The sequence below is a fragment of the Equus caballus genome, chromosome 30, assembly GCF_041296265.1.
Source record: "Equus caballus isolate H_3958 breed thoroughbred chromosome 30, TB-T2T, whole genome shotgun sequence".
Taxonomy (NCBI): domain Eukaryota; kingdom Metazoa; phylum Chordata; class Mammalia; order Perissodactyla; family Equidae; genus Equus; species Equus caballus.
Window position 1 is genome coordinate 37,657,258 of NC_091713.1, and position 22,487 is coordinate 37,679,744.

The window sequence follows — 22,487 nt, forward strand, 5'->3', positions numbered from 1 at the left end:
GTCTAGAATGGGGAGGGGCTGCCTCGCATGGTAGTGAGCTGTCTGTCAATGGAGGAGTTCAAACAGTGGCTGCTTGTTCTCTAGTAACAAATGCTTTGAGCATCAATTGTGTGTCTGGCACAGAACAGCATTCCACAAACATTTGTGGAACAAATGGGGACACGACTTACTCCCCCCGACTGTGTGTGTATATCTCATGAAAATGTGGGATTTTGTTCTGATAGGGCCAACAGGTTGGGTCCTGAAAGTCATGCTGTATTGAAAGGGTCCTGACTAGGGACCCCCAGCCCAGAGGGCAGTCTCTAGGTGAGCAGGGGAGGACGTCCTATGACCCCGTTAGACAGCAGCGTCCATAGTGAGCTCCCAGTGCTGGGTGCCCGCCGGGGACCGCGATGGAGGGCTCTGGGATCTGGGAGGCAGGAAGGCACCTCGTTGGCCAGAGCGCCGGGGTCCTTGTGTTGGCTGTGCGTGTGTCAGTTTGGCATCCCCAGCCCTCCCCTGTGTTTGAACCCTCCCGCCTGCCTTGGTTGTGCTGTAGGAGCGGGGAGGGGAGAGGTGAGTTTGGAACTTGGCTCCCTGGGCCCCCAGCTGCCACGGCTGGGAAAGCAAAGTGAGAGACCCCCCCCCAGGAAGGGGGCCTTGTGTCAGGCATCTACGGAGGGCCGGGCGCCGAGGAAGCAGACAGGAACATGTGGCCTGCTCAACGGACTGCAGTGCAGCCGAGGTCTGGAGCCCCGAGGCCTGGGTCCCTCCCTCCATCCGTCCTACAAGCACGGCCTTGCTGGGAAAGAAGCCCCCACAGACACATCACAACGCAGTGGGACTACCTCACCCACGGGTTCTCATGCTCGGGGGGCATCGGCTCCTCTGGAGGATTTGCTGACACATGGGCTGTGGGCCCCCAGGAGCTCCCGATGGCTCAGGCTGAGAATCTGCACGTCAGGGAAGTCTCCAGGCGTCCGGGGACCACACTTTGAGAACCACCGGCGTCAGCTGCCACCTGGTCAAACAGCTCCCTGGTACCCACCTCTCATTGCAGCAGCATCCTCGGGAGACCCCAGGCCAGGATGGCACCCTGACCTTTCACTGAGGGGACAGCAGAAGGGCAGAGAGGTCTGTGATGGAGTGCCCTCCGCTTGTTTTCCTCGTGGTCTGGAGTTGTGCTATTTGGGGCTAGTTTTCTCAGTGGTGGCCACCTTCACGCGAGCGCGAGTTTCGGGGGGCAGAGGTCGTGCCGTGCTGGGCACAGCCCCGGCGTGTTCCACGCGGCTTGGTGCATGGCAGGTCCTCAACCAGTATTGGTAAAGCGAGTGAAGTTGCTGTTATCGACATCACAGGGCTCGCTGGCAGCAGAGCTGGGCTGGGTCCCAAAGCCCCTGAGCTTCAGAAACCACTTTCCCACTGGTGGCCCTCCGCCCGTCCTCCAGAGCAGAACCCGAGGGCCCCTTGGGCCCAGGAGCGGAGCATGGGGAGCTGGCACAGTGGGACCTAGGGGGTCAGAGTGTCCACACCCCCCTGCGTAGTCTGGTGCCAGGTGCAGGCCAGACGCTTGTCCCTGTTCAGGCCAGAACTCTGGCAAGGGAGGACTCGTCTCAGAATTGCCCTTCCTGCCTCTCTGGCTGCCAGCTGCACTCTGTGCCTCAGTTTCCAAACCTGTCAAATGAAGATCATAATAGTACCCTGCCTCGTAAGGTGGTTGTGAGAATTAAATGAGCTGCACAGCCAGTAGCTAACACTCAGTGCGTACAATGTGACTTACACGCATGAACTCAGGCGATATTCACACCAAGCCTGTTATTATCCCCATGTGACAGATGAGGAAACTGAGGCACCGAGAGGTTAAGTACCTGACCAGAGTCACACGCACACAGCTAGCAAGTGGCAGGGCCATTTTAAGAGCTAAATCCGGACGGTCTCGTTCCGGAAGATGCTCTCGGCTGGAGAATGCGTGGTGCGTGGTCTTGCTCAACAGAACATTAGCTCTTCTCATTTTCCTGGGTGGCACTGCCACCTCAGCCCGGTTCAATGCCCGGGGACAGCCCGGCCTCTCCCCTGACCTGTCTCTCCTCGGTGAGCACCTTCTCAGCAGCCGGCGTTGGGGAAATTCCCAGGGAGAAGGCTGGGGAATTCCTGGGACGGGAGAGACGGTCTGAGGGCTGGGAGGGCCTCGGCTTCTGCAGGGCAGGCCCCCAGATGAGGGCTGCAGCCGGTCCTGGGAGAGGAGCCTTCGGGGAGCAGAAGCAGGGACGGGAGAGGAGCGCCTTTGCGGGACCCACAGTGGGTGCCCTCAGGAGCGTGGGGGAAAGGAGAGGTCCATCCCCACCTGCCCCCTGGGTGGCGGCCCCTGGGAACCTGCCAGTCACATGACGGCTCCCTCAGCCGAGTGTCTTTGGAGGAGGTGGGCCCAGGTAGCCCCCCGGGGCTAGTCAAGGCGTCCCTTAACTTCCATCGCTGAACGTCTGGTTCCACCTAGTGGCCTCTGACGTTGTGACCATCCTGATGGAACCCAGGATGCTTGGGACCAGCAGAGGGAGCGATCAGTGTTTATCGAGGGCAAGGCACACTCCTGGGTGCAACACGGGTGTATGCACGGGTGTAGAGAAGTGGCGGAGGGCTAATGCATCCTCAGTCCCCACACGCCAGCCCTGGGCCAGGGCCTGCACAGTGCTGGCGTGCACCCGACTGTGGAGCACTGGCCTTGGCACTCGACTTCTCTGGGCTTCACTTTCCACTTTTGAAAACTAAGAGCATTGGGGCAGGTCTCTCCAGGATCTCTTCCCAGGTTAAATGCTGTCAGGCTCCCCAAACGTGTGATTCAGAGTCTCCGTTTTGGAGTCAGACAAACCTGCGTTTGGAAACTGGCTGGTGTTCATGAGCTGTGTGTCCTTGGGCAAGTTACTCTACCTCTCTGAGCTTGGGGTAATAAGGTACAGATTAAATACGGTAATTATTTCAGGTGCTCAGCATGGGGCCCAGCACTTGGCGAGTGCTCAGCACATGGTGGCGATGATCTGGAGGACGGTGGCTCTGTTTACCCAAGTAGCCACGCCACAGGCAGAAGGAGGTGCAGCCTCAGCGCCATGGGAATCTGGAGGTGGGAAGGACCTGACCACTCTGGGACAGGTCAGGGGGCCGTTCTCCAGCGGGGTCAGAGCAGCACAATTCCGAGGATGATGGCGTGATGCCCAGGATGAGGCGGGATACCCCCCCATATCTCCCGCAGTCCTTTCTCCCCGCTTCCCGAGGACGCGGGACGTGGAGGCAGGAGTCCTGGCCCCTCCTCTGCCGTGGGGCCTGGGCAGGGGCGGCAGCAAAGGGGACAGCTGAGTCGTTGGCTGATCTGACTTCTGGACGTCCCTCTGCGTCTTCGTGTGACACTTTGCATCCCAGACGAGCGCGGCCCCCCAGCCACCGTATCTCCTGTCCCCACAAAAGGAGTAAACAGCAAGAAGCCAGAAAAATAAAATTTTGAAAAGTCCACAGACGCTTCCCTCCCTTGTCTGAGGGTATGTGGGTCTTTTCTTCTTCCTTCTCTTCCTTCTTTCTTGGGAGTAAAGATTGGCACCCGAGCTAACATCTGTTGCCAATCTGTTTTTTTTCTTTCTTCTCCCCAAAGCCCCCCATACATAGTTGTTATGTTCTAGCTGTGGGTGCCTCTGGCTGTGGCATGTGGGACGCCGCCTCAGTGTGGCCTGACAAGCAGTGCCATGTCCGCGCCCAGGATCCGAACTGGTGAAACCCTGGGCCGCTGAAGTGGAGCGCGTGAACTTAACCACTCGGCCACGGGGCGGCCCCTCTGGATTCCTTTCTTTACGCAGTGTGTTGGGGCCCCTCTGGGTAAGACGGAGGCTTCCTGGTCAGGAAGTCTTCTAGATAAGTCACTTCTGAGTTGATCTCGCTCCCGTGAGGCCCTGGTTAATGTTTGCTGACTGACTGTCTGAGTGACATTTAACTCCGGCCACGCAGGTCCAGTTCCTCTTTTCCTTTGTGGGCTCTGATGACCCGCAGCACAGCCACCTGCCCTCTCCTTGTGTTCATTCCACTGTCTTCCTAAGTGCCCCTCCCTCGGGCTGTCGAGAGTGTGGGGGCTCCTGGGCCTCACCTGCGTCCCCCCTCTGCCCCCATAGCTCCGTGTCCAGCTGCAGCCTTTCCCAGGGGCCGCAGACAGCCCTTCCCTGCATTTCTACCCAAATGACCATGGTGCGTGGAGTCCCTGGTGTGCAGAGCGGAGTTTTTCTTCCACCCTCGCACCAAGCTCTCGTCCTGTCTCCTGCGCAGGTGAGGGGCTCGCTGTCCGTCCCACACCTGGGGGTCAGCCTTGACCTTCCCTCCCACGCAAGCGCGAGGCCCCGCAATGCTCTCAGTTTTCCTGGACTCCGTGCTCCTGGCCGGCCTCCGGACGGCTGCCTCCCCACAGGCACCCGGCTCCTGCATGCTCCCGCTCCAGGCGGCCCGTCAGGGATCCGTCCTTCCTTCACCCACAGCACTCTCCCCTGCCTTCAGGATACATGTCACCTCCTTGGCCTGCATGCAGAGTCCTCCGGGGCCCTCCTCTGCTGACCTGTCCAGGCTCCTTGCCCCAGACTCCCACACTCTCCCTGCGCACCCCTGCTTCGGCCTTTGATGCGCTGGCTGTCTTTCATCCGTCACCCGCCGTCCCACCTCTGTGCCTTTGCGTGAGCTGTGCAGTCCGCCCGGAGTACCCTTCCTCCTGTTGTCCATCCTACAGGCTCACAGTCAGCTTTCAGGATCCATTCAAAAGTCACCTCGTCTGGTGGGGTCTTTGTGATCCCTCCAGGCTCCTTTAGGCTCCCTGGCATCCCTGCCTTTCATCACAATGAATTGTAACTTGACTTGCGTGCTCATTTCCCCCTGTGTACGGACAGCCCCTTGGTGGCAGAGATCTGCATTTTTTTTTTCAAGGTTCATCCATCTTCATTCCCCCTTTTTTTAAAAAAATTTTATTTTTTTTCCTTTTTCTCCCCAAAGCCCCCCGGTACATAGTTGTATATTCTTAGTTGTGGATCCTTCTAGTTGTGGCATGTGGGACGCTGCCTCAGCGTGGCTCAATGAGCAGTGCCATGTCCGCGCCCAGGATTCGAACCAACGAAACACTGGGCCGCCTGCAGCAGAGCGGGCGAACTTAACCACTCGGCCACGGGGCCAGCCCCCAATCCTCCTGTTTTTGCTGAAGAAGACTGGCCCTGAGCTAACATCTCTGCCCATCTTCCTCTACTTTATATGTGGGACGCCTACCACAGCATGGCTTGACACGTGGTGCCATGTCCCCACCCGGGATCCGAACTGGCGAACCCCGGGCTGCCAAATCGGAGTGCGTGAACTTAACCACTATGGCACAGGGCCGGCCCCATCTCCTGCATTTTTGTGTGTTGAGTGTCAAGAGCCCAGCAGGGGCTGGGGGAATATTAATTATTGCACATGTCCGTCCACCGTGTGCCTGGCATGACATGGCCTTTTGTGATGTCTTGTGTGTGTGGTTGGAGGCGAGCAGAGGAACTCATACCTACTGAGAACAGTGTTGAGCCAGAAGGCTCTGGAGTCGGATTCGGGGCTCAGGCTGGCTCTGCCGTGCATCAGCTTTGTGCTCAGTGATGGACTCTGCAAGCCTCAGATTTCTGATCTGAAATATGGTACCCACAGCACCTCCCCCGAGAGCTGTCAGGAGGGTTAATGGAGAAAGCGCCGAGCCCTGGGGCCTGGTCAGGGTTCAGCAAACCACAGCGGCTGGTATTGTCCAGTGTCGAGTGTGGGAGCTGCCTTGGAACCATCTCCGGAGGGGGAGTCGGGAGGCCTGCGCCTCAGTCCGGTCCTGTCCTCCTCACCGTGGGACCCCCAGCACCCCCTGTGGCCTCTCTTGCTTCGGGGGCTTGCAGCAGGTGACCTCCGAGGGCCCCGCAGGCCTGAGATGCTGTTGCCCTCTGGGGTGGAGAAGGAGCGCCCTGGCGGGTGAGATGTGTGGGCAGCAAAGAGTGCGCTGTGTCCAGCAGAGGGCCCTGCCCAGCCCGGGCCTGCAGGGTGGGAGGGAACAGCCCAGGGCCACTGGAGCAGGCTGGCGACGCCAGACGCCTGACTGGAGGGGGACCAACCGGCCAGCTGCCTCTCCCGAGTCAGCCCAGTGCCTCGGTCCCCTGCCCTCACCTGCTCTCCGAGGGGCGGCTGCCTCCTGCGTGTCCTGCCATGCGGTGGCTGTGGCCGCTGGCTGTCTCCCTTGCTCTGGGGTCGGCTGTGGGGCTGAGCAGAGTCTCCGGGGGTCCACCCCTGCCCTTGGGCAACCATGGAGCCGGGGCCCAGGAGCAGCAGAGCCGGTCCAAGAGGGGCAGCGAGGATGAGGCGGCCAAAGGGGTGCAGCAGTACGTGCCCCAGGAGTGGGCTGAGTACCCGCGGCCCATCCACCCCGCCGGCCTGCAGCCCACCGAGCCCTGGGTGGCCACCAGCCCCAGCCCAGACAAGGACGGGCGGCCCCCGGGCAGCGGGCAGGAGCCGCGGGGCAATCTGACGGGGCCGCCGGGCCGGAGGCTGCAGATTCAGAACCCCTTGTACCCGGTGACCGAGGCCTCCTATAGTGCCTACTCCATCATGCTCCTGGCCCTGGTGGTGTTTGCCGTGGGCATCGTGGGCAACCTGTCGGTCATGTGCATCGTGTGGCACAGCTACTACCTGAAGAGCGCCTGGAACTCCATCCTCGCGAGCCTGGCCCTCTGGGACTTCCTGGTCCTCTTCTTCTGCCTCCCCATCGTCATCTTCAACGAGATCACCAAGCAGAGGCTGCTGGGCGAGGTTTCCTGCCGGGCCGTGCCCTTCATGGAGGTGAGCGTGCGTCCTGCTAGAGCTCAGCTGAGGGCTGCCATCCACCGGGCAGTCAGGAGTGGGGTATGTGGGATGCAGTACCCCAGAGGCCCCGAGCTCTGCCTTCCTTCTTCTCCTCCAAACCAGGCGAGGAGACAAATGCAGCATTGGCTCCTGGCAGCTCTCGGGTGAACTAAGCAGGCTCAGGGGAAGGGTCGGGGAGGCAGGTGTGCGGGGCCCCCGGTTCCAGCCCCAGCCTGGCCTCCTGCTCTAGGTGGGAGGTGGACCTCTCCCCGTTTCTCTGCACTCTGAGCTGCCCCTCCCCTGCCTTAATCCTCTCCCCTCTCCCCATCCAAGAATCTCTCTGTCCTTTGTGTGTCTCCTCTTCCTCCCTTCGTGCCCATGGCCGCTGCCCTGCACCCACGGCTCCCCTTCTTTACCCCTCAATATCCTGCTTCCCTAAGTAGCATCTAAAGGGAGATCTGTTCCCTACAGACCCCCCAGATCAAGTCAATACCCACCCCGTGAATGCAAACGCTGGGAGGACAGACCCTTTTTACTGTGACTGTCGTCATCACTGCCATCACCATCAGCAACCTCCCAAATCCTCTGAAAGGGAAGACCTGATTCTGGGTGCTGCGGCTGGGGGCAAGGGGGGCTCCAGTGTCCACCCGTCACTGGCATATGGGTGTCACTGGGCCGGTCATAGCTCCTCTCCAGTTTCCTTAGCTCCCAGCCAGGGGGTAGACCAGACGGCCCTTCCAGGTGGGCCAATCTACAGTTCTAAAGGGTTTTGCTATCCTTGCCTCCGGGGGCTTCCTCAAGACAAGTCCGCGGTGTTGATGGAGGCGTGGATCTCATGGAGGCAGCTTAAAACATCGCAAAAATACACCAATATATGTGCGCTTATGTGGGACACAGCAACGCCACTGTATCCCGAAGGGGACACAAAATAAACAAGTGGCCTTAACATTTTGGCTGTGTGGGTGGTAATAATGAGGACTGGAGTGACTCTGCCCCAGCCCCCCCATCGTGAAGGCTGCTAGTCCTCCTGGGAGTGGACGATGCTGTGTGACATGGGTGACCTGCCTGGGTGGAGACGGGGTCAGAATCAGGCATCCAGACACAGGTCCTATTCCCAGCTCTGTCCCCAGTTCCCTGTGTATGAGCGACGATTTCATATCTGGACTGACTTTCCGAGGCCCGGCAGTTGGTACAGCCTTTTCTTGTCCTTCCCGACCCAGGGAGACCCCGTAATGGTGGCCCAAAGGTACCCAAACCCCAGAGAAGACCCTCCCACTGGGGGGTGGCCTTCGCGTCTTAGTGGTCACCTGGCGCTCCACGCCCGGATGCGCCGTGAGAGGCTGGACGCAGGGCTTGGGGACAGGGCAGACCAGACCCCCGGCTTTGCCCTCACTGGCTGAGTGGCCTGATCAGTGACTTAACCTCCTCGACCTCAGTTTCCTCATCTGTAAATTGGGGAATTAAGTTAGGAGAATCATCACGATCTAAATGAATTCTTGAAGGATCCAATGGGTAACGTCTATAAACGCTTAGAGTTAAAATAGTGCGATAAGTGGTGGCTTTTAACTGGGGATGGTGTGAGAGGAGGAGGGGATGGGAGCAGACAGGCACGAGCTCCTGTTTGCACGAGGCTGGGAAGTCAGGGGAGGCCCGGCCGTGCCCGCCTGTGGGTCTCCACACACCTCATGGGGAGACTCTGGCCTGAATTCCCCTGGGTGCCCCCTCTGCACTCCTGAAGGGCGGAGATGGTCCCTGAGCCGACAGGCCCCCTCCAGGCTGGGTCATGGGGAGGGAGCTGAGGGACAAATACGCTGCCCCAGAAGCCCTTGGGGGGGTGTCTCAGGAGGGACCCAGCTTGGAATAAAGCTCGAGGCATTTTTTGAGACTAGGGAAGAAGGAGCGCGGTGGTGTTTTTGCCCAACCCGAAGTCGCCTCCTCCACAGGCCGGGGTTCCCCTGCCAAGAGAGGGGCGGGGGATCTCCACAGGGACACTCGGTGGTGGCCGCGCTAATAAGCCAGGGATTGTGTTCCCCCAGCGAGAAGAGGGAGCGTTTGGACGGAAGGGGGTCTGAGCACAATCTCCGAGTGTGGAGGAGCGTCGTCCCAGAGCCAGGCCGGCTCTCCTCGTCCTTTATTCTCGCTGGCACGTTCTTCCCCGCGGCTCTGTCTTCTTCCTCTTGGCTCCGAGTGATTTTCCTGTGCCTCCATGAAAAGCGGGGTGGCAGGGGGCGGGGGCGCAGACCGGCTAGCAGGGGGCTGCTTCCCCGCACAGCCGGACGGGGGCCAGCGGGACAAGTGTGTGACTGAGTGTGTGTGAGTGTGACTGAGCCTGCGCACCATGTGCCCCAAGACCGTTCGCTCCATGCACACGATGGGTGCGGGCGTGGAAGGACCTGCCCAGACCCAGGCTGTCTCTGTCTCTGTCTCGGTTCCTCCTTAGAGATGATTTTCAAAGCCTCTCAGAGAGCGTGAGGGTCTGTGGGACCCCAGCCACTCACCCCCTGCCCCAGAGGCAGAGAAGCGAGGTGGGAAGAGCCAGGGGGTCTGTGTGGGGACCTCACCTCAGCCGTCCACCAGGTCTCTCACCCTGCCTGGACCACGGCGTCTTCTTGCAAAAGGTGGTTGGCTGTGAGGACTTGATGACGTGTGTGAAAGCCCCGACGTGTGACAAGGGCTTGCTCAAGGGTGGTTGTTACGACTCTCACTTCCACACTTACGCTCGATTCCCCGTCTAAGCCAGAAACCAGCACCCTCCCCTCGCCCCCAGGTTTGACCGCAGGCTTCTCTCTTCCTCCACATCTTTGCCCGCAGGTGTCCTCTCTGGGAGTCATGACCTTCAGCCTCTGTGCCCTAGGCATCGACCGCTTCCACGTGGCCACCAGCACCCTGCCCAAGGTTCGGCCCATCGAGCGGTGCCAGTCCATCCTGGCCAAGCTGGCTGTCATCTGGGTGGGTTCCATGACGCTGGCCATGCCCGAGCTCCTGCTGTGGCAGCTGGCGCAGGAGCCTGCCCCGACGGCGGGCACTGTGGACTCCTGCGTCATGAAGCCCTCGGCCAGCCTGCCTGAGTCTCTCTACTCGCTGGTGATGACCTACCAGAATGCCCGCATGTGGTGGTACTTCGGCTGCTATTTCTGCCTGCCCATCCTCTTCACGGTCACCTGCCAGCTGGTGACGTGGCGGGTGCGGGGCCCCCCGGGGAGGAAGCCGGAGTGCCGGGCAGGCAAGCACGAGCAGTGCGAGAGCCAGCTCAACAGCACCGTGGTGGGCCTGACGGTGGTCTACGCCCTGTGCGCCCTCCCTGAGAACGTCTGCAACATCGTGGTGGCCTACCTCTCCACAGAGCTCACCCGCCAGACCCTGGACCTCCTGGGCCTCATCAACCAGTTCTCCATCTTCTTGAAGGGGGCCATCACCCCCGTGCTCCTCCTGTGCATCTGCCGGCCACTGGGCCGGGCCTTCCTGGACTGCTGTTGCTGCTGCTGCTGCGAGGAGTGTGGCGGCGGGGCCTCCGAGGCCTCGGCTGCCGACGGCTCGGACAACAAGCTCAAGACCGAGATGTCGTCCTCCATCTATTTCCACAAGCCTAGGGAGTCGCCCCCGCTCCTGCCCCTGGGCACGCCTTGCTGAGGCCAGGCCCCAGTGGGGAGGCCCAGGAGTGGGGCGAGGGGGGCAGAGAGGGGCACCCCAGCCTGTGTCTGGTGTTTCTGTCCTCGTGGTCTTGCTGTCTAGATGTGGACTTGGCCCCTCTTGTTGAGGTTCGGGCCTAGGAAAGCCCCTTCCCCAAGGAGGGCCTTCCTTGCCACTCAGTGGGGCCTCCCAGCTCTGTCCTCTCAACCGGCCGATGCGGATGCTTCCAGGTCCTCCGAATTGCCTAGAAGTGCCAGGGCCCCGAGCCAGGAGCCAGAACTTCACCCGGGTCCACTCTGTTTCCCTCTCTGTCTTGGAACCCAACCATACAGTTGTGCCCTCTCTAAGCATCGTCTTCCTGCCCCACCCCACCCCCATCCTGGAACGGGGGCCCTGTGGGGGTCAGCCCGACTTGGCTCTTCTCTGGATGGGATCTCCCCCAGTCTTGGAAGCCTCCTCCTCTGGCACCTTCTCTTCTTCTGGAGGATTTCTCTCTCCCCCTTCCTCCCTCTTTGACTCCCCTGGGTTGCCGTGTCCCCACTCCCTTCTTAGATGTTCCCCTGTAGAAAGCCCAGCTGAAAAACAATAAACTAGGTACAGCCACCCGGGTCCCACTGGACTTTCTTGTGCCACATCCTGGCAGCGCCCAGATGCACCTTCCCTGGGTGGGTGCTGTTCCAGGGGGCTCCTCTGGCCACCTTTGGCCCTTCCCGGCCTGTGGCTGATGTCCCACCTGGCCCTGTGGCTCTTGAGCGGCGGAGGGGACGGAGAGCTTGGGAGCTGGGGTGCTGAGTCCTCTTCCCGGCCTCAGCCCCTCCAGCCCTGGGAAGTCAAGAGGGGAAACCCATCTCCTCTGGAGCCCCCACCTCGGCTCCTCCCTCCCGACAAAGCCCCATTCGAGGGAAAGCAGTGGCCCTCCCTCCGTGAGCCCCCCCTCACTCTGAGAGCCGCTCTTGTTCGGTTTCTTAGGATGGACTGTTTTGCCGAAAGACGGCCCAGCTGGCTGCCCGCTGCCTGCCCCTGCCCCGCCCCGCCACACCCCTTCCTGGCAGCGCGGCTCCAGCTCCATCCTGGGCCCGCAGACCCTTCAGCTCCTCCCCTGGTCCCACCCAGGTGTCCCACTTCCCCTGTTTGGGCCCAGAGAAGCTGGCACAAGATCAACCAGAAGGCATGCCACAGCTTAGGCCACAAATCACTGCCTGCCCCCATCACCAGCTTTGGGGACGAGCCACCCTTCTCCATCTGAGAGCAAGCTCCGGGTCCCACCGGCAATTTTCGCTGGCCAGGCCTACCTGGACATCTGCATGGGGCCTCAGAAGGGTCCCCAGGGGCCCGGGATGGTGAGGGGCTAGGCCTGCCGGGTGCCCGGGGCTCCATTCTCCTCTGTCCACTCCACCCACACCCCTTGGCCTCAGCCCCCTGGTACTCAGGCCTCCTTCCCCCTCTCCCGGGATCTTAACAGCCTTGTTCTCTCCCTGGCACACACCCCCAGGACGGTGACGCCAAGAGAGAGGGAGGCCGTTGCTAAGTGATGGCGCTGCCACGCGCACTCTTTGTGCTGGGGGACGACACCCACCCATTTCTCCGCAGACCTGTTGCCACAGTGACTGAAGCCCCCAGCTTTGTCTGTAGAAACTTAAGATGCAGGGACCACGTGGGAGGGGGCCCCAAAGGCGGGCTTGCCTCCCTGAAGTTCCCAAGGCCGTTTCCTCCACACCCCCCAACTCCTTCTCTACCCCACCCCCACCCCCAGCCTTTGATGCACCAGCAGCTTCCTAGAGGATGCAAGGACGGGGCCAGGGTGAGCCGAGGCAAAGTCTGGGGCCGGGAGGGGGCTGAGGATGGAAGGCTGAGGGCAGAGAGGGGGTCACTGCGGCATCCTGTTTGGGCGCCTCTTCCACAAAGGGCGCCCTTTGCCTCTCCCTGCTGCTGGTTGGCCAGCTCAGAGCAGAAGGGGGAGATGGTGGCTGCGAGGCCCTGCCACCACTGCTGCCTCCCAGGCCTGCCGACGTGAATGGCCTGCAGGATTAGTCAGCAGGCCAGCCTGGCCTTGGGAAAGAGCCACTGTCCCTGCAGCCTGGGCCAGCTGGGGGAACAATGTGGCATTTGTTGCTTAGGGGTCCCAGGCTTGGGGTGGAGGGTGGATTGGCACAGGCCTGGGTGGTGCACTCGAGCTGGGATGCTCAGAGTCAGTGGACATTCTTACTCCCCGCAGGGCACAGCCCTCAGACCCTTATGCAGGCGGGAGGGATGATGCACTGAGCCCCCTTCAGCTGGGGCAGTGGGGACAGAGCACACACTGAGCCTGACAGTCGGGCTGGATGCAGTGACTGACCTCTGGTCTTGGCTTCCTCGTCCGTAAAACGGGAACAATCCCTGGCTCCTGGAGGACCACAATCACCAGATGAGAAGAATATCACACATCCAGCACAACGCTGGGCGCCCTTTCCTCCTCCCTCCTTCCCTTTGGGCACTCAGTTCTGACAACACCACAGAGCAGGCTTGGCCAGGCATCCTTAAACTCATCCAGGCTTGGGCAGTTCAAAGGGCCCCAAACACCACGATTCACGTAGACGCATGGCCTGTTCCCTGTTCAACGATTTCTTTCGGTCACATCAGGCACCTGCTGTGTGCAGGCAGGGGAGGACGGTGCTGGCTGGTAACCAGCCCATCTGGCCTTCCCTGGACCTTGCCCCCCATCAGAGGACACAGGACCCAAGAAAGGCAGATGGACCCTGAAACATGCTTGACCTGCTCCCCAGATAAATGACAGTTGGTCCCCTCCCAGCCTCTCAGGCCAGGAGCAAGCCCTGCCACCTCTGTTGCCAGGAGGGCACAGGGGACAGCCTGGGCCCAGCTTCAACCTCCTTAACCAGGGGGCCACGTCTCCTTTTCCTAAGATCGTTCAGCTCCACTCGCCAAACTCCATCCACATTCTTTCCTCAAATTCCTCTGCCCACAGCAAACTCTGTCTCCGGGCAGGTCATTGCACTGTGACAACTCTGATGATCAGAGGGAGCCTCCAGGAGGAAGCCCTGGGCACCAAAGACGGGCGAGAGAAGTTCAGAGCCAACAGGCAGGGCCAGGACCCAGAGCCCTGGGGTCCCCGCTCCCAGCACCCAGGGAAACACGGCTCCTTCCTCCCAGGAGGCAGGGCGAGAAGGGATGCGAGTCTGCAGGGGTCTGCTCGTTTCCAGGGTGAAGAGAGGCTGCGGGAGGCGGAGCAGGGGGAGGTGGGGCTTCCAAGAAACTGGGTCAAGATGGCCTCGGATTGGGGTAAGCAGAGCTCCCGGGCTCCGAGGCAGCAGCTGCAGGCGACCAAGTTGGGTGGGGCGAGGGCTGGAACTGGGCAGAAGAGGGGACAGCCCGCTCCCGGACACCAGCGACATCGACTCCCAGAGAAGCGCAGAGGGGAAGCCCTCAGTCTCTGCGGGCCCAGAGTGCCTGCCTGGAGGACAATTAGCTGGCTCCAGGGACGGTGGGGACAGAGCTTTGCCTGCAAGGGGGGCTCCGAACGGACTTGAGGAAACAGGCTCAGTATGCACACACTGGGGTGCAGAGCCAGGGTCCTGCCTCGACGACCCAGGCCCCGGGCAGTTCCTTAAGCGCCTCTCCTGGGCTCCACTGGGCGGCTGCAGACTCCAGGCTAGGGCCTCACGGAAGTGACTAGAAAGGGTGAGGCGGGAGCACACACGCCCGGGGGAGGCCACTCGGCGAGGTCCACTGTGTGCGAACGTGGGTGCGTGCCCGGTGATGGGCGCCAGTGTCCCCCACCTGCCAGTCAGGGCACGCCATCTCAGGAAAAATAATCGGCAGCACACACCCCCCCAACACAAAATCGGTAATTTTATTCTTGTTGTCGTTATTAGGAGGCAAAAAAATGTACAGTTACAAGAATCGTCTTCCAAACAGAGGTTAAATATGAGCTGAAAAGTGTAAAAAAAGGAAGAGGAACATCACTTTACAAATCATTAAATAAACAAACAAACAGAAAACAAAACTCAAAGGACCAACCCCCCCACCCCTGCTGAGTTCTCTCCTTGTGCAACTCTGCAAAATGAGAACAGAAAATGACACGGCCCGTGGAGGGGGCCCGGGAGGGGCGGGAGCCGGGAGCCGGGGTCGGGGGGACGCTGGCCTCCTGCCCCTTCGGCCGGTGGTCTCCGGCTCCTGGTTGTGCCTGGTGGCCCTGCGGAGGCTGGGGGCCGAGAGGGGTGCCTCTGGAGGTTCCCGTCAGCCTGTAACATTCAAGCGCCGCAGGGACAAGCCAGACTGGGAGTGGCAACGGGAGGACCTGGGGACGGCCACCAGTGCCCAGGCTGGTTCCTGCCCAGGTGCCAGCCTTCACCCTTCCTGGTCTGAGCCTACCCCAAGCAACCCATGTCTCTTTCCTTCTCTCCAGACCGCCCACCCAGATCCTGACTGGCCCCCGCAGCATCAAATGGTTGATTTTAGTCTTTGCTTAAATTAAAAGTTAAAATATATATACATATATATACTGTACACACAGACAGTAACAGAAGAGTGCTGGGAGGGGCGTCGAGGAGCAGGACGGAGGGGGCAGGGGCTGTGGGGCCAGGGCCGCTGAGGGAGGGAAGCAGGGTGGTGGGGGAGGAGAGGCCGGGAGTGGGGGGTGAGGTTAGGACCAGATGGGAGCGGTTTATTTTACAGTAAAATCAGGAGTTCCAACCTCAGCAGAACAGGACTCTGGGATCCCCAGAGGCCCCTCCTCACACCCAGAGAGGAGGGGAGGGCTCAGGGGGGACGGCGGGGCGGGCGGGGGGCTCGGCTTCAGGTCTGGAGGACACGGTCCTGGTCCCAGGGGGCAGGGCCGCAGCCTCAGCTTCTCCGCGACTTCGAGTGTTGAATAAGCCACTGTAGGGTGATGTCTGGTGGGGACGAGAGAGAAGGTTATAGGGCTTCCAGCGCTGGACCTGCAGGGGAGGTGGACACAGGGAGCCCGGGGCCCCCCAAAACTGCAGCCGGGTCAGCTCTATGGGCACCAGGAACCCAGAGCTGTCAAGCTCCAGGAAGCCCCCAGTGGGTGGCGGGGCGTCCGGGTGCTGGGAAAGAGATGAGCCCTGGGTGTCAGAGTCGGACGCCCACCAACCCTGTGATGCTACAAGGATGGGAGTGGTTTGCCCGAAATCATGGGACCAACTGATGGCAGAGCGGGGAAGATGCTCAGCATCGGGCCTCTGGCTGCCTGTCCTCCCTGGAGAACCAGAGTGTGGGGCTCCCAGGAAAGTGGAGGAGTCCGAATCGAGAGCCACCACGGAGACACCCAGGGGGCCTCTGCTCTCCTCCCCGGCCCGTGGCTACGCCCCGAACCCACGCACCAATGTTGTCCTTCTCTTTGCAGGAGATGGAGTAACAGCAGATCTCCCGGTCCTGGATGGCCGACAGATTCCTGGGGGAACCAGAGCAGAGTCACTGAGGCCAGGACAACCCAGAGGCCAGGCCACATAGGGAGGGCACGGCTCCCGGAAAGGTGGGCTCTGCTGCCATCGTGTGGCGGACACTCAGGGCAGCACCAAGCCGCTGGCGCTCGGTGGGTGCCCGGGGAACGCGGGGAGCAGGGAGCAAGGACAGAGAAGTCGCCAAACTCACATCTTCTCGATCAGCTCCTTCTCGTCCAAGGCTCCCGGAAGGTCTCGCTTGTTACCCAGGACTAAGACCTACAGAGAGGGAGGCACAAGGTCGGGTGTCCGGGTGGGGGACTGGCTGCCGCCCCCGCCTCCTCTCCCCCTTGCGCCCCCTGCCACCCCTCCCAGTCCCTCGGGAGTGCTGACCGGGATGCCCTGCAGCTGGGGTTTGTCCAGCAGGTTGTGCAGCTCGTTCTTGGAGGCCTCGATCTTCTCCTGGTCAGCGGCGTCCACCATGTACCTGGGGATGGCAGGGTGGGAACAAGCGTGTTGACACCACGGGCAGACAGGGAGGAGGAGACACTGCCACGCTCCGGCTGGGTCACCTCTGCCCCTCTGGGCTCCCGGGCCTGCCCAGGGCGTGTTTTCTGAACGGATGGGAGTGAAAAGCCACAGGGACCCTGCAGTTATCCTGTTCCCTGAGGTCCCCCTGGAGAAGCTGCTACTCCCATGCAAAGCTCGGGCCCTTGAGGATCAGACGCAAGTCCCTCCCAAAGGACCCTCTATGTTTTCACGGGAAGACCAGATATGGTTGAGTGAGAAAGGCAGAGGAAGCCCCAGATTTCCTTGGAGAAAGATACTTTAAAAAATCAGGTTAGGGGCCAGCCTGGTGCTGTAGCAGTTAAGTTCATGTGTTCTGCTTTGGTGGCCCAGGGGTCGCAGGTTCGGATCCCAGGAGCGGACCTATGCACCACTTGTCAAGCCATGCTGTGGCAGCATCCCGCATACAAAATAGAGGAAGACTGGCACAGGTGTTAGCTCAGCGACAATCTTCGTCACGCAAAAAGAGGAAGCTTGGCAACAGATGTTAGCTCAGGGCCGATCTTCCTCACATATACACACACACAAAATCAGGTTAAAAACAAGAAAAACCAAATAATTTTTTGTTTGGGTATATATATGTAGGATGAAATTATTTTTAAAGAGCAAGGGAATGAACCATTTAAACTGCACAAAATTCAGGAAGGTGGTGACCCTGGGTGGGGGAGGCAGGGGGACAACAAGGATGCACAGATGCCACCTGAGCCCTGGGTCACAGACAGGTGCGCTGCCCAGAGCGTGTATTGGATAGGAGGCGGGCCAGCGAAGGCAGCTGTGCACGCACGGTGCTCACGAACTAGGATTACGACTAATCGGGTTCGGTCCCTGCAGGTCCTCAGGCTGGGGCCCGGGTGAGGCTGGGGGGCCCCGCGGCCACCCGCGGGCACTTACACGATGGCGCTCACTCCCCGGCAGTAGCGCTCCCACATGCTGCGGAATCGGGGCTGGCCCCCGATGTCCCAGAGCTGGGCGAGAAGAGGGCGACACGGTCTCAGCGACAGGCAGGCAACCAAACGCTCTGGGCTCCAAGGACCCCTCCTCCTCGCCCCCGCCCCCGCCCCGGCCCCTGCCCCCCAGCTCTCCTCGCTCCACCCCTGCGACTGCCCTCTGCCCGGATGACCCACTTCTGCTTTCCTTTAGCTTCTCCTCCCAGGAGCTCAGGGCCCTCCCCCAACTCCTTCGGGACCCCCTGCCACAACACACACGCGTGCACACGCATGTGTGCACACAGGCACGTGCATATACACGCGAGCGCCTGCATGGTCTTCTGCGGCCCCGTCACTTGCACCCGGAGTTTCGGCTTCCTCCCCCTCACCTTGATGGTCACGTTCCCTTTGGTGATCTTGCGCATGTTGAAACCCACGGTGGGGATCATGTCCTCGTTGAACTGTCCTGACTGGAAGGAAGAGCCAGAATTGGAAAAGGGGCAAAAATCAACAGGACCCCGATGCACCGTCCCTGATGGCGGGGGACAAGAGGCTGTGAGAGTCAAGTGGAGGCCAGGCCAGGGCTTCTTGGGCGTCCCCGGGGCCAGGGGGCGCTCCTGAGCGTCCCTTGCCTTCCAGCAGGGCGGGCGTAACCGACCGAGGTGTGCACCCCATCCTGGAGCGCTCCTGGGAGGGAGGAGGCAATGGCAGGGCCTCTCCCGGAGACCAGAGGTCTCACCCGCGTCTCTGCTGAACAGAAGCCGCTACCGAGTTTGGTCTGCAGCCGAGCAGAGGCGCCACCACCTCCGGCGCAGGAACCCCGTGCAGGCCCCGGAAACAGCACGGAGATCTCGAGGGGAGCGGACGGACTTTCAAAGCCGCAGTAAATATTCCAGTCAAAATCTGGGGAAGGTAAATCGGCCACCCCCAAAATGCAGTGCACGCAAGCAATTTCAGGATTATCCACAGTTCTGGCTCATTTGTCCACACTCCATCTGTTAGGATGGATAATCCACACTCTACATGATCTGCTGACTTCTGTGTCTCCCACCAGACGGAGAGCTCCTTGTGGAGAGGAACGTGTTTATGTTAACGTTTGTAGACATTTGCCGCATAACTAGAATTGACGGCAACTCCACTTCCCGCCACCCATCCTCAGATCCTAAGAATGTTTATTTTCCCCCTCCAAATTGTCTCCGAGATCTCTAGACTGTTCTGAACTAGCCACAGGCCTCAACAAGGCCAGACCAATATCCCCCCAAGATCATCGCATGTTGACATGAAGGACACTTCTGCTCACCCCCAGGCCAGGCTGGAGGAGACGGGGCTTCTGGCACCTGGCCCCTGAGGGGACAGCACTGTTCCTGCCCCGTGCCATTTGCTTCTTCCAGCTGGGAGGAAGAAGGCCTCGGGTCACGTAAAGAGGTCAGGGACTCTGACCACTAGCCAAGGTGTGGGGGCTGAGGGCTTCCCACGCAGAGCCCTCAGTCTGGAGGTCCCACCTGAAGGAGAGATTCATTCCCTTTGATCTGCAGGAAAGCCCCAAACTCATTCACCAAGACCCCTGGATGTGAGACCGGAGGACCCCCAACGGATGCTCACGACACGGTGGAGCCCACGTTCCTAACCTGGAGGCCAGACGGGCGTCAGAGAGCCGTGGGACCCCTTGAAACTGCACAGGATGCGCATGTGCAGGGTTTTGTTTGTATGTACACTTCTCTGGGGAAAGGGTCTCCAATCTTATCAGATCTCAAAGGGTCCAAGAGCCCCTGGAAGTTAGGAATCCCTGAGCAAAGGGAGTGTCCCCGAGGACAACAGCTTCTCTCCTGGCTGAGCAGGGAGGACCGTGGATGGTCTTGGTCTCATCACCCAGACCCGAGGGGGCCAGGCGGGGGTGGGGCACCTGCTGGATATAGTCCACCCCACCCCATTGGCTGATTAGGAGCTCAGAGTCTGAGGATGGAAGCCCATCTCTTGTCATCCCTCATTGTAGAGGAGCTGGGACAAGACACTGCCACCTCAGGGCCTCAAGGCCGCCTTCCATGACATGGGGGAGAAGTGCTCAGGTTGTCTAGAGATTGGCCAATTAGGCTCACAAGGTGCTTGGAAATGATTTCAATGCAGCGTGAGAACCCTTCATCGCTCTTGGCTCCCACATACATGAAAAGCCCGGCCTGGCAGGGGTGATCCTGGGCAAAGGAGGAGGCTGGAGGACCCTGAGGGAGCCAGGCTCCCAGCACCACGGGCTCCAGTGCAGCTGCGACTCAGAGCTAAGCTGGAACCAGCTTAGGACTTCATCTCTCTGCTGACGCCCCCATCGCACAAGCTCCTCATTTAAGGTCACGAGTAACCCTAACAGCATCCGGTCCAGCCTCTCGTTTCAGCCTCGAATCCCCCCGCTCACTCCTTCTTGGTCAGCTCCAACTCTCCAAAAGTCCTTTATAATGAGTCACAAGTCCATCCTCCTATAACTCCCCCCCCCCCCCCGGGGACCCCAAGACTGGTTCCTTCACGGGACAGTCTTTTCCACTTTTAAATTTTTGAAAATGGTCCTCTTGTTTCCCTCAGGCAAAACATCTCCTACTTTCTAGCATCATGACTTTTCAGAACTCAAAAGATCAGTTTCAGGTTCTTGGAAGCACCGTAAAGTCTCTATATAATTTCCTTCCAGCTTTCTTAGCCTGCGGAGTAGCTGGACACATCAAGTCAACTTCTATTTACACCCTGGCCTCAGACAGCGAGGAGCAAACACCGACTGGGGGAGCGGCTGAGACAAACAGGAGCCAAAGGGACAGACAAAGGTGATTCGGAGTCAGTGGTGGGCACGAGGACCAAGCCCAGGGGTTCCGACTCTTGGTTTCTTTCTGAAAGACATTCGACGGTGACCACACGCAGGGTGGGCAGAAACTCCAGCGTGGCAGCCCCGGAGGACCTGGGAACACAGGGTTACCCTGTCGCTGGGATGCCCACTACAGCCCCCCCCGGGGGGGGGGTGTTTCTTGGGAGGACTCGTTAGAGGGAAATTCAGCTTGCTCTTTAAGGATGTGCAAGTTGAAGCAACAAATTTAACATCGAAAAGGGGAACACATGGCTGGGGAGGAGGACTTCCCTGCACATCACGGAAATTCTTGACCCCGGCAGTGGAATTTGCCATTCTCGGGTTCTGTTCCTGACCTGCCGGAGCGTCCCACTCTCCAATATAATGCCGGCCTAGAGGAGACCCTCCTGTCCAGGAAGCAGAACCCACCGGGGTCCCTGGATCCCTGTCCAGGACATGGCTCCAACAAATACTCCATGAGGAGAGCTTCCCCCGGGACTGGAGGTGACATCTCAGCAGAGCCATCAGCCCAGCCTCACCCAGAGACAGCTCCCAGATCTAAATGCCTAGAAGCCGAGCCGCCCAGGCCCGCAGGCCCAGTGTCCAGGCGCTGTGCTCCTGCTCAGGGAGCCAAGAGCCCAAGTCAACGCCCAGTCTAAGCAGAGGGTCCCTGACACCACCGTGCCCAGAGCCCAGCACGGGCCTGAAGATCCCGCTCTGTCAGGTGAGGAGTCAGGAGCCACCGGTGGACGCAGGGGCAGAGGTCACTTGCGACACATGTTTGGGAAAGGAAGCCAGTGCCCAACATGTGATGGTGGGGTGCACGCCCCTCCAGCCTGCCCCGCGCCCTCCTGCCTCGGGCAGTGCTCCTTCTGGGTGCTGGGCCCTGCTGGGAGGCCTCTTCTGCAGGATGGGTGACCTCGGGCAGGAGGAGGCACCTGGGCCAGCCGGCCACACTTCTTTGCTGCCCTGTCTCGTCGGCATTCTGAGCCGGCAACTGGCCAACCTACAATTCTCAGAAACCCCCGTCTGGGGACTGGCGCCGGGTCCCTGGACCACCCAGGCCTCTGTCCCCAGCCTTCCTCTGCTCCCGGAGCCCCATTGGGCGGGATCTGAAATGCAGGCCGCAGCCATGACTGCAGCCCCAGCTCACACCCAGAAAGCTCATCTTCCTCTTTTTTTTTTTGAGACGAGATTTTAACTCCTTCCCCACCACTCCCCCGGCCCTGAAAGACTTACAATCGCCCTCCTCGGTCCTAGTACCCAGAGCCCCAAGCCGGTCTCTCCCAGGTCCCCAGAGTGGGCAGTGCCCCATCAGCTCATCCTCCGGGCGGGGGCACCTCCCCCTGCAACTTCTGAGCAGGTGCAGACTCCAAACTCCGCCAGCGATGCCACCCTCCCTGGACCCCCGGCCAGAGCCGCCGGCCTGGAGGTTCCTGGAGGGGAGGAGGCTGGGCTTGGGCCAAAGGCCTCTCAGCTGATCCCCCACCGCGGGGATCCCTCCCCTCCCCTCCCCTCCCCCTCCAGGGCGCCGGCTTCCTCTTCCGGCAGGCAGGGGTTAAGCCCTTGGGGTGGGGCTGGCCGCCCGGACCCCCTCCCCAGGCCGCCCGGTCCCGCGACCCCCCGCACGCGGAAAGGCCCGGGCGCTTTCGCCCTGTCATGGCCCGTGCGCGGGGCCGGGGGGCCTGTCTCGGCCGCCAGAGGGTCCCTCCCGTCTCGTGACCCCCTCCGGGGCCGCCGGTCCCCTCGTCCCCTCCCCGCCCCGCGTCGCGCCATCCCGGCCGAGCAGGAGGCGGGTCGCGCCCCACGTCCCCACGGCCGTGCTAGGCCCCGCGCGCCCGGCCCGCTCCTCCCCGCCCGCGCGCGGCCGAGCCGGCCATGCAGACGGCGCCCCGGCCGTGCCGGGCGGAGACCCGGTCAGCAGGGCGGAGACCCGGTCGGCAGGGCGGCGACGGCCCCGCGCCCCGGCCCGCGTACCGCGATCACGTTCACGAAGGTGGTCTTGCCCGAGTACTGCAGCCCGACCAGCGTGAGCTCCATCTCCTCCTTCCAGAACAGGGCCTTGAACCAGTCCAGCAGCTTGTTGAACAAAGCGATCATGGTCGCGGCGCCCCTCCCGGTGCGGCCCGGGTCCCGCTGCTCGGTGCGGGCGGAGCTCAGCGCGGCGCCGACGACTCGCGCCCGGAGCGGCTCGCCGATGGGTGTGGCTTCCGCGCCCTCCTGCTCCTCCCGCTCCTGCTCCTCCTCCTGCTCCAGCCCCTCCTCCGCCTGCTCTCCCTCCCGCTCCTCCTCCGCCACCGCCCTCCTGCGTCCCGC

The 22,487-nt window shown here is 61.0% G+C and overlaps 2 protein-coding genes across 2 annotated transcripts; one reads left to right on the forward strand and one right to left on the reverse strand.

Annotated features, from left to right (window-relative positions):
• Nucleotides 1-5,757: 5,757 nt before the first annotated feature.
• On the forward strand, nt 5,758-11,064 carry GPR37L1 (G protein-coupled receptor 37 like 1). Its single transcript, XM_001916324.5, has 2 exons — nt 5,758-6,828; nt 9,643-11,064. The coding sequence occupies exons 1-2, from the start codon at nt 6,199-6,201 to the stop codon at nt 10,459-10,461; spliced, it is 1,449 nt and encodes a 482-aa protein (XP_001916359.1). The 5' UTR covers nt 5,758-6,198; the 3' UTR covers nt 10,462-11,064.
• Nucleotides 11,065-14,287: 3,223 nt separating this feature from the next.
• Nucleotides 14,288-22,459, reverse strand: ARL8A (ADP ribosylation factor like GTPase 8A). The gene is made up of 7 exons (XM_023632799.2): nt 22,149-22,459; nt 17,743-17,823; nt 17,319-17,392; nt 16,254-16,347; nt 16,072-16,139; nt 15,801-15,871; nt 14,288-15,350 (listed from the first exon to the last, which is right to left on the reverse strand). The coding sequence occupies exons 1-7, from the start codon at nt 22,269-22,271 to the stop codon at nt 15,301-15,303; spliced, it is 561 nt and encodes a 186-aa protein (XP_023488567.1). The 5' UTR covers nt 22,272-22,459; the 3' UTR covers nt 14,288-15,300.
• Nucleotides 22,460-22,487: the final 28 nt, after the last annotated feature.

Excerpts from the sequence above, each read along its gene's own strand:
- GPR37L1 (XM_001916324.5), top strand. The coding sequence starts at position 6,199 with ATGCGGTGGCTGTGGCCGCTGGCTGTCTCCCTTGCTCTGGGGTCGGCT. Across the intron at positions 6,829-9,642 it reads GGGCCGTGCCCTTCATGGAG|GTGTCCTCTCTGGGAGTCAT; the intron begins GTGAGCGTGCGT and ends CTTTGCCCGCAG.
- ARL8A (XM_023632799.2), bottom strand. The coding sequence starts at position 22,271 with ATGATCGCTTTGTTCAACAAGCTGCTGGACTGGTTCAAGGCCCTGTTC. Across the intron at positions 17,824-22,148 it reads CCTTCGTGAACGTGATCGCG|TCAGGACAGTTCAACGAGGA; the intron begins GTACGCGGGCCG and ends TCTTCCTTCCAG. Across the intron at positions 15,872-16,071 it reads AAGGAGCTGATCGAGAAGAT|GAATCTGTCGGCCATCCAGG; the intron begins GTGAGTTTGGCG and ends TGGTTCCCCCAG.